An 11,323-nucleotide genomic window follows, 5' to 3' on the forward strand; every position below is an offset into this window, starting at 1 on the left:
CTTAACCCGCATTCCCTCACTGTGTTCAGGTACAAAATAAGTACCTGGCCAATTACAGCATTGTCTCTTTCGAAAAGAAAATGCAATAGCTGTTGGCTAGGGACCTTTGTAAAGTGCTTCAAGCGCACATAATGTATAATACTCTCTATAGATGGAACGATGTTGACGTTATTGTTATTGTTTTTTAGTCAGCCATTTTTATGAGTAGTTCCCACTAAATTGTATTAATCAGACAAACAACTTTTAAGATTACACATAGTTTTGTGTGCTGGTACATTATATCGGGCTGGCGGATGTGATGAGTTTGTCTTCTGCCTATCAGCATAGCATCAATAGAATCTCAGGGTTTTTAAATAGAAATTCTTTGATATTTAAAGAAAAAAATATGGCATTTTTGTCTGAAAGTGTATGTCAGTAATGTACATATATGTTGTGAAAGAGAGCATGCTTTGTTTTTATTGTGATGATTTTAAATGATGTTAAACACATGAATGATTATATCAAAAGTCATCATCTTTTATCTGTGAACAATCAAGACTTTGAATAGCAATATTTGTATCTTATTTTATAATGAAATAAAGTAGGTACCATAAATATATGTGAATAGTGATGATAATGACGATGATGATGATGATGATGATGATGATGATGATGATGATGGTGATGATGCTCTTGCTGCTGCTGCTGCTGCTGCTGCTGCTGCTGCTGCTACTGCTGCTGCTGATGACGATGATGATGATGATGATGATGATGATGATGATACTAATGATGATGGAGATAATAATAATAATAATAATAATAATAATAATAATAATAATAATAATAATAATAATAATAATAATAATAATAATAATAACTAATAATAATAACAATAATAATATAATAATAAAAATAATAATAATAATAATAATAATAATAATAATAATAATAATAATAATAATAATAATAATAATAATAATAATAATAATAATAATAATAATAATAATAATAATAATAATAATATGCGTACTAGCTGGTTATTGTCTCCACATTCATAATATTTATTATTTCTTGAACGGTTTAACGTAAAGAACGCGAGGCAACTCTATGTCCTTTCGCCTTGCTGTGTCGGAAACCTGGTGATTATTTTGACTATTTCCACACTTGTCCTTGATCCGAAGAGAAACCACTCCCACTATTGTACCCATTGCGACAACAAATATAATGCCGCATACAAAGAAATAAATATAGTTGTCTGTGTTTGTGATTTTTGTGATGGATGCGGAACTTCTGGAAACGTTTGATGAATCTGCTGGTGAAGTTGTAGATCCGTTTTCTTGATAACAAGAAGTGTTCCATGCAGCGGGGAAGGAATACAAACCGTTGACACTTTCTGATGAGCCATACTGAATAACCTGTAGGGTAAAAAGAAAACAGACATAATTTGATATAGACTATTTTTTGCAGAATCCTTCCACAGGAGCATCCAGCTAAACGTGTTCTATTTAAGCTTGCAAACCCAATGCAATAAAATTTTCACATCATAGTGTATATTTTTAAAGTGTACCTTTTAGACACTCGTCACAGCCTTTAGCTAAGTTCTCATTGACTCGTGACTTGAAAGGGGGAAAGTATCACACACAAGGGCACAACAGCAGTGTCATAGCCTTTCTACCGATGCCACACATTCGTGAATGGATCACGCTTAATCGGCTGACTTATAAGACAAGAAACCATGTCGTATCTGAGATGCCGAAAAAAGATAGGCACCAAATGACAAAAGAAGATAACATTTCAAATAGAATCAAACAATACCTATCAATATCTTATAAAGGGAATGCAGTCGGGTTATTTAAGCACATCAAAATGATTTCATAAAACACAAGTCACAGCTCCACAATGTACTTATTCAAAGGAGTATGACAATTAAGGAATTAGAAAATAATCTATAAACAATCAGAGCAAGCTTTACACACTTCTTGAATTTATAACGTAAAAAATTACAGAGAGTGTTCATTGGGAATGTATTGAGTTAAGGTGAATGCGTGTCACGTATTTGACGAAGTATGTTGCATATTCAATGGAAAGAGCGTAACGTTTGGTCACAATTTCCCTAAGAATCTATTTTAATATTAAGAAATACCTATACATTAGTTGTGTGTATATAGATACACATTGTCTATTGAAAGCTAATCTAAGTAATCACTAATCCATTAAAAGGTCTTCAACACAGCAATATTTATGCTTATTGTAAATGAAACGTTGAAGGACAACACCAGGGTTGTGTACATCCTCATGTAATAATAATAATAATAATAATAATAATAATAATAATAAATAACACTTATTATAGCGCTTTACCCCGTCTAAAGAGGCACCAAGCGCTTTATATCGAGATCAATACACAAACAGATCATCAATTAATTACATTTGAAACAAGCGGGCTTTTAGTTGAATATTTTAGGAAATTGAAGAGATGAGGTTGACCTAAGGAATGCTGGTTTCCAACATTGAGGTGCGGCAACTTGAAACGATTGAGTGCCAACCTTACGAAGTACCGTTGGCCTCACCAATTTGAGCTTTCCTTCACTCAATCTCGAGGTTCGTTATAGAGCATTATATACCTTTAAATGATTGTTAAAATACAACAAGAACCCAGTGTGTAAAGATCACTGGCGGTCGGTCAATAGAGCGAAGTTGTTTTGTGCCGCCCTATATTTTCCGTAGATTAGCATGTCAACCAAACAAAAAACTTCAATTTTAAAATTTTGATAAAAATTAAAAAATTAGCACATACTGCTTTTTGTTTTGAATTTAATATTTGACGACTCGTGCGTCGCTCCGCGAAGGTAGCGTCAAATCGGCACGTTTCATCTTTCCCCCGTTGCCTGCGCGGGGTGACAATGAGCGGAGGGTGTGGTGTGGTGGGGAAGTTTTTTGTTTGTTTATATGAGCCAGTATTCGTTTGGCCGTCCTGTCCTTATCCTATACTCTGTTGTACCTTGAAGAAAGTTAGTTACCACTCCCCAATCTCCCTCCACCCTCCCTCCCCAACTAACTATTGTCTTTCACTGCTAAAATAATTAGGCCAAGACGGCCAATCTAGCGATGCACGCCCTGAGGTCCTACTTGGGGTAAATTAAAACCATATCAGTTTTATCACTGAAAGAAGAGGCTTTGCTTCACTTAGATATACGGATGAAGAGAATGGCAATAAATATATATTTTATTATTGTTGGTTTTGCTTAAATATATATTAAATATCAAAAAGAACAGTAAACAAAGTATGCACCGAGAAGAGCCCCATGGTACTATAAATAAAAATCCTGACCCCACGGAGTCCTTCATCCCCGCACACTCCCAACGATCCCTACTCAACTTGTATTGTGTGCATTGTCTAATAATAGTATATAAAGATGTCGCTGATTGTGTGTGAAGTTAACAAGTGCTTTGCGTTTGGAATTAAATGTGGATTTTTAAATTCAATTATTCTAAAGTTGTGTGTCATACCGTTAGTATTCAGAGAAAATGTATTATCGCTGTTGTCATTGTTTATGAAACCTACCTGTTTTTATCTTGAATCATTTTATTTTTAAAAGTTATTTCTGTAATTTGTAACCAATCATGAATCATGTTGATTTTTTAATTGAAAATCGATTCCGACACTTATCCCCTCAAGAGAAAATAGTGGTGAAAGATTTAGGTCCACACAAACCAGTGAATTTTAACTTAGTTTCTAACACACCGAGGAGACAGCGCCGATTTAATAATGATTATTTTTAAAATGTTGAATGGCTTACTGCCAGTGAAAGCCGTAAAACGCTTCATTGTTTTTATTGCTTGATTTTTGGTGATGTATGCTATAACGGACAACAGGAGGATTCAGTGATATTGCGCACATCTCTCAGGCACTGAAGAAACATTCTGAATGAAATAGCCATGTCACAGATGCTGTTAAATATAAACTTTTCAACGTTGTAGATATATGAAATCAGTTGGAAACAGGACATGCTGCGTCTGTGAGTCGTTATAATGAACAGATGAAAGTTAACAGACAAGTTTTGTCCAAGATAATTGATGCTCTTTTGTGAGTACGTCTCGTTAATATTCTAACACACACACATACACGCACACACAAATACACGCACATATGCAAACAATGCAATACCCCCCTCCAAACACACACACACACACACACACACACACACACACACACACACACATACAAAGTAGGTCAAATTAAGTTAAATTAACTAGACCAATAAAATTTGATTCTGTATTTCGGATTTGTGCCGCCTTAAATACAATGTGACCAATCGCCCCTGGTAAAGATGTATAAGCCCGGGTAGCAATTTTATAAATTATTCGCTTCTCATCGGGAAGCAAATGAAACTCTTGAAGGAGGCAGGATACTGAGGAGATTTTAGATTGTTTTAAAACTTGAAGGCTGTCTGTTTTTTCTTTTTCACGTGTACTTGCCATAAATTGCAATAGTCTAATTTTGAAAGTACAATAGAATTTATCAAAAGTTGTGCTACTTTTGTCTGAACAAGGTTTCTCTTTTACTAGTTCTTCTGATTTCAGATTAGGTACATTGTTTTTATAATGCGATTGACCTGTCGGAACATTGAAAGATTAAGGGGCGGTTTGGGTCTAATTATTAGGAAAATCCTTCGAAAAATTGATTTTGAGATTTTGGTGGAAAATTATATTTTATTATCTTAGAAATAATATAATTGAAGTCCAAATTCTTAAAGTAGACTATAAAGGCACGAAAAACACAATCGAAAATGGCACAGATAGTAAGAAAAGTGTGAAAAACGCGAAGCCATTTTGCTATTTTCTCCATATGTCATTTTTCTAAGGGTATGGGAAACTGTGTCAAACGTTTCTCAGAATAATCTATTTATTGAAATTTTCTGAAAATTTCCACAGTTATCACAGAGATAATGTATTATGTCACATCAGAGAGATTTTTTTGATAAGATATGTGAGTTTTGAATTATAATCCTAATTCTGAATTTTTAAGGTCAATTTTGTCATAACATTTTGATTCTCAACTTTGTAATGTTCTTATAAAAATGCCAGAAGCTAAAGCCGTAAAATCTCTCTGTTGTGACACATTATGGTACAATGTTGACAAGAGGGAAGAATATGGAGTTCATTCCTTCATTATTTTTTGTGGAACGTTTGCCAAAAGATTGTTATATTTTTATGTCAGACCCCCAAATTAGATCAACACAGATAATTAAAATTTTTCACCATGAATGTTGTTTTTTAACCTATATTGACGATACAGAATGATCAAAACCGCCCAATTTTGGTAATTAATTTTTTTTTAGAAAAGACCCAAACCGCCCCTTAAACGCCAATCAACATTCCACGGTTTTTTATGGTTTTTGAAAAAAGAAATAAAATGATCCCCGAAAGAAACCCCAAAACAATTGCCATTTTAAAGATATTTTGCCTAGCACAGATTAAAATTTCTGTCTTTTCATAATTCAAAATCATTAGTTTGTTTCTGCCCATCCATTCTTTAACTTCATTAAACAGGCCAACAATCGTCCAATGAATAAACATACGTGTTTACAATTGCCATTTTTCTTCATCCTCAAAATAGTAGAAAAGGGGGCGCCGCCTAATAACAGGAATTAGTAATGGAATGAGTAGTAGTAGTAGTAGTAGTAGTAGTAGTAGTAGTAGTAGTAGTAGTAGTAGTAGTAGTAGTAGTAGTAGTAGTAGTAGTAGTAGTAGTAGTAGTAGTAGTAATAGTAGTAGTAGTAGTAGTAGTAGTAGTAGTAGTAGTAGTAGTAGTAGTAGTAGTAGTTGTAGTAGTAGTAGTTGTAGTAGTAGAAGTGAATGTTTTTGTTGTTATTGTCTTTTTTTGACATCGTAAAAAAATCATTATCATTATCACTGGATTGCATAACTTATGTGAAAAAAAAGGAAGAAACGTATTGACTTGAATTGCCAACCTGAAATGTATGATAGTTGGTATGCTGTATCAAAACGATGTTAGTTGCATCAACGGTCATCTCAGCGTACGAGTACTCTGATTGGTCAAATTCTGTAAACACCAGAGATGAGGTCACATCAGATCCATCGTATAAATTGTAGGCGGCAAGGTCAGTTACCTATTGATTAAACAGAATTGAGTATAGGATAATTAAATAATGATGATGATAATAATAATAATAATAATAATAATAATAATAATAATAATAATAATAATAATAATAATAATAATAATAATGATAATAATAATAATAATAATAATAATAATAATAATAATAATAATAAATAATAATAATAATAATAATAATAATAATAATAATAATAATAATAATAATAATAATAATGTTTTATTAAAAACAATATATTATTATTATTATTATTATTATTATTATTATTATTATTATTATTATTATTATTATTATTATTATTATTATTATTATTATTATTATTATTATTATTATTATTATTATAGTAGAATCATGAGATTAGCCCAATATGTATATAAATATGCAGGTCTGACATCCGAACCCACTTATGGGCCTAGTTTAAAATTGTTGTAATGGACAATAATTTGCGTCATTTTTTTTTTTTTAGATTTCCATTAAATAACGAGCCCATAAGAAATTAGGTGATCAGACCTGCAAATAAATGCACGTCGGATTAGCTAAAATAAGAAACCAGAACATTTTAAAGTGAGGAATGGTAAACGCAGTGTTTTAACATCTTTGCATATAATACAATGGCCACTTTGACCATTCAAAATATGACCAGAGCGGTTATGGAGTTTTTGTTTACCAGAATTCCAGAAAACGTTTCGAAATTTAGAGCTGAATAATTGAAACCTTTGGTATGAAAGGACGTCCCGATCACTCAGATGGTAGATCACTTGTTTCTAAAAACTCGGCAGTGAACTAGCATAAAGGTAGCAAGCAATTGCTATTGACCGTTAAACATTTCAAATACTGGGAAAAAACGCTGGTTCCATGGGCCTTATAAGTACTTTTTTTATGAATGAGAACACCATGCCTAGGCATACATAGGCGCATAAGCCTCAGGTTTCGTTTTTCTTATTCAAAGACGGCCGCCCAACAAGCCTATGGGATAACCAAAGTCTGGTCACTCAACACCAGAAATTCTGTTGTGAGAAGAACGGAGAGCAGTAGGAGCATTAAGTGAATAAACCTTAAAAATGCTTTACTCTAACGATAGCAAAGTTGGTCTTACATGGTTTGTTTTGATGAGGATGACAACAGTATGCTCTTCGAGATCAGATGATGATGATGATGATGTCAACGGGTAAAGAACTGCAGACCACACCCATTTTGTTGTTGGGGGTATCAGAGTCATGGATGATGTATCGACAAATGACGCTGTAAGCAACAACAAAACAAACAAACAAACAAACAAACAAAACAAAAAACAAAACAGAACAAAAAAAAAAGGACAAAATTCAAAATAAAACAAATCAAAAACAAACAAACAAAAGTAAAAAAAAAAAAAAAAAAAAAAAAAGTGTTCATGAGTAAGCAAAATTGTTGGATAAAACCTGGAACAATTCGAGGTGTTTTGTTATGTTAATTAAGCATGGTCAGTGACCAAATGGGAGACATTGATCATAAAAAATTCTGGTCACGATGTTGTGTCCTTGGTTAAGGCATTAAACACACATTAACCCACTCGATCCAAGTATGAATGAGTACCTAGCTATTGGCAGAAGGGGGTATTGTAAGAGTGTTAGTATAAGAAAGACGCATAACAGGCAATTGGAACTTTATATGAAATGGAAATAATATGGTTCCAATATAACCTGGGGTAATAAATTAAACATTGTGAATCTCATTTAGCATGGACAATCCGTGGAAATGATCTTTATAATATGTGAGTTCACAGGTTTGCAGCTTTTTGACACACAGAGGGTCATTTTGGTGGACTGATATTTGAACCTAAGTATTCTGGACAAAATATAATATTTATAGACCGTCTATGAACATACTTTTTTGTCAGAAAAAAAAAAAGTAATAAAGATACTTCTACACTCACTTCGTTTATTTTCTTCTCGTGGCGATGTACATATTTTAGTTTTAAATATCTGAAAAAGTGTGCCTGAAAGAGTATCAGATAAAGCAGGAAGAAAAATGGTGAAATTTTCTTGAGAGGGGTATGTTAAAGACCATATTTACATTCCACGTCTTCCTGCAAGTATCGATGACTTGAAAGATCGAATAACAGCTGCAATCAACACGGTGGACTGTGACAGGCTGCGGCACGTTTAGGATGAATTCTCTCATAATATAGAGCAGTAAAGTTAGGTGCCCCAAACGTAAACAAAGGTCGAGAAGCACGTGGCAAACCACATGTTCCTGTCTTGACAGCTCACGTTCCAATGTAAATAATAGAAAAAAAATAACCTTTAAAATTTGGCTGTTAGGTGGCAAAAGAAACACATATTCATAAATACTCGATCATGCATCAAATAATGTCTAGATATGGATATTTTATGGAACAAAAGGTAAAATTTCCTAAAATTTATCAAAAGTTACAGTCTATCTATTTTTAGACCAGAGCAAATTATTGCGCTGGTGTGAAAAAACGAGAATTATTCGGAGCCTGATTTTCATAATAATTTAGCCTTATATTATTATTTCTGCAACTGTTAGATTTTATGTAAACATATTTTCAATACTGAAAGTGTATTGCCTACAACTCAAACTACAAAATTGGGAGACCTATATTGTGCGTAAATTATTCCGGTCCCTAACGGAAATCACTAGCAACTTGTTATTGTTTACGTTTGGGGCAGCAAACTTTACTGTTCTATTGGCATGATTTTGTCCGCAATGCTGTTGTGGCCACATTGAGCATTTATAAAACATGAAATATTTGTATTACAACACATGTATCCAAGCTATCGTTTTCTATTGATTTACATTTTTAAAATATCGCGTGACAGTCTTGCCATAATCTGAAAAGAGTTTATAGAGCAAGATATAAATACTATTAGTATCTGTTTAACTCTGTAAGTTTGTGTGGTTATGTGTGTGTTTGTGTGTGTGTGTGTGTGTGTGTGTGAGAGAGAGAGAGAGAGAGTGGGGGGGAATTTGTGGCCCACTACCTCAGGACGATGTTAGGTCGGGGTGATTTAGTTGCTGAAAATTGAATTTATAGTAAAAGAAATATCCGACTGGGATCAAGTTTAAACGCCTTTTATTGATCTAAAAAAAGGTAATCAGGAGGTCTGAGGTTCGATCCCCAGTCGTTGATTTTTTGGGATGGTTTTTTTTTTCTTGTATTTTTCTTATCTGCTTTGTCTGACACTGTTTCATACCCACTTTTTCAAATCTTTATCCTACACCAGTGCCTGCTCCCAATTTTGTCACTTTGATATCTATTATTCAAGAGAATAAATATCGTTTTTCAACGTAAAAAAAATAATCTAATTTTTCTTATCATTTCAATTTAACCAATTAACTACCGTATTCTGGAAAGACGCTTATCTAAAACTTTGGCCATAAAACTCGGCCTTCAAATATTGATCAATTTAAAGGTCCCTCGTATTGGCAAAACACTCTTAAACATGGGAAGGGTAGGAAGACTATCCGAGGTCCCAAGTTAGAGAGTATTTGTCAATATGAGGGGGTCCTTTAAACTCGATCGCCAATTTTTGAAACACGGGTCTTTCCAAATGAGGGCAGTTTTCTTGTTAAATTCACTTTTCACGACATAACACCAAATTGAGGCGATGGGTCACTTTTTAGAACTCTATACCCTCTGGATTGAACTGGACGACCATGACAGGTCCAGTGGCTTGGACGTGCAGAGCGTTGGTGTGAGAATGCGTCCACGTATCTCCCAACTCTGTGAGAGTGTTGGTGGTGGTTGTCGTGGAGGGTGAGCCATCAAAGAGATCGGTCAATGTCACATCCACTGGGGAGTCTTCCGATAGAGCTTTTTTGGATGAGTGGTGGAAGAAGAAAGGAGAATTACCGGTCAATTAGATATGAACCCCCCCCCCCCCCCGAAAAAAAAACAAAAGAAAAAAACGACAACAATGACAACAACAAAAACAAACAAACAGTCAAACAAGCAAAAAACAAAACAGGATAATTTAAACATAATCAGAAGAGATATGAGAGTGATTTCAAGTTTAAGGAAATTTATTATTCTCCTATTAAAATATTCACGTGTTGTGGCCTAAAGGCACATAGAGGTCTGGTAACCGAACTCAATATTGGCTTTGTTTTAAGATTGTTATAGACAAATGGGAAAAGTTGCGTCGATTTGAGGTATCCACGCGACCCACGTCCCAATCAAACTAGGCACAGATAATGCAACCTAAACATAACGATTTTTTGTGATATGCAATTTATGTTTATACCTCGATTTTCTTTACTACAAGTATTTCCGTATAATTCATATAATTTCATCATTTGTTATTCCACTCTGAATATTATAAGATTGAAGGGGGTGAGGTGGTGGATGGGTCAAAAATTTGGTTCGAACTACAGCGTTATTTTTCTCAAAAACAAAATTCTACTCACATATCACTTTTAGGACGCTGTGGAAAGCGCGTGAGGGAAAAGGGACAACATATTCGTCAGAGAAAAAATGCTTGGGAGGAAACATTTCCAGAAAGTTGTTTGCGATACCAAAACCAAAAACTTGAGTGTTCGTGTTGCCAGCCATTACTCCAAAGTTGTCGTCCCCCGAAATGACAACACCGTCAAGTGATTCGATATTCGATGTGACATATTTCAATTCTCTTGGTGAAACCTGTAGCGAATATATATATATATATATTTTTTTTTTAATGGAAAGAAGTTATATGCAGTTTGAAACTTTGAAAAATCAGCAAAGATCCTCAAACTGAAAGCTAGCTATATAAAGTTGGTTAAGGAGAATGATAAAAGACAGGTCAGATTTTTCCATTTTAAAACCATATGTGACTCATCTCAGAACGGTATTATGTTGGGATGTGCACGTTTCTGGAAATTCAGTAAACAACCTCAAACATTACATTTGGGGTTAGTTTCTCTTTGTTATGATGGAGAAAAGATACAATTTATTGCATTGCAAGAAAAACTCAGGAGTTCGTATTCCTCATTGTTTTATTTCTAGATTCACTTTTCGGGGTACTATTCATCCTGACATTAGATCATTGGGAGACGGTGGGTCACATATCTTATTCAATTCAAATTTAATTCAAAAGTCGTGTTTGAATTTTTTTCAAACTATATTCATACAATCAACAAAGTATTAAAAAGCTATTAAAAGTTGAGTAAACCTCACACATATCAATGAATTTATTATTTCTTCACGCACAAAAGTACCA

At 33.8% G+C, this 11,323-nt stretch overlaps 2 protein-coding genes across 2 annotated transcripts in view; both read right to left on the reverse strand.

Moving 5' to 3' along the window:
• Positions 1 to 1,017: 1,017 nt before the first annotated feature.
• On the reverse strand, positions 1,018 to 7,344 carry LOC144972047 (uncharacterized). Its single transcript, XM_078913134.1, has 3 exons — positions 7,219 to 7,344; positions 5,955 to 6,113; positions 1,018 to 1,394 (listed from the first exon to the last, which is right to left on the reverse strand). Exons 1-3 carry the CDS (start codon positions 7,339 to 7,341, stop codon positions 1,044 to 1,046), a joined length of 633 nt encoding a protein of 210 aa, XP_078769260.1. The 5' UTR covers positions 7,342 to 7,344; the 3' UTR covers positions 1,018 to 1,043.
• Positions 7,345 to 9,721: 2,377 nt separating this feature from the next.
• The window catches only part of LOC144972048 (uncharacterized), a 3,747-nt gene continuing 2,145 nt past the window's right edge, over positions 9,722 to 11,323 (reverse strand). Inside the window, exons 3-4 of the mRNA XM_078913135.1 lie at positions 10,533 to 10,764; positions 9,722 to 9,939 (exon numbers count right to left, since the gene is read on the reverse strand). Coding sequence (XP_078769261.1) covers positions 9,746 to 9,939; positions 10,533 to 10,764 — 426 coding nt within the window. The 3' untranslated portion in view covers positions 9,722 to 9,745. The remainder of the gene's footprint in view (positions 9,940 to 10,532; positions 10,765 to 11,323) is intronic.

The sequence above is a fragment of the Berghia stephanieae genome, chromosome 4, assembly GCF_034508935.2.
Source record: "Berghia stephanieae isolate SIO BIC M18660-M18661 chromosome 4, UCSD_Bste_1.3, whole genome shotgun sequence".
NCBI classification, from domain to species: Eukaryota; Metazoa; Mollusca; class Gastropoda; order Nudibranchia; family Aeolidiidae; genus Berghia; species Berghia stephanieae.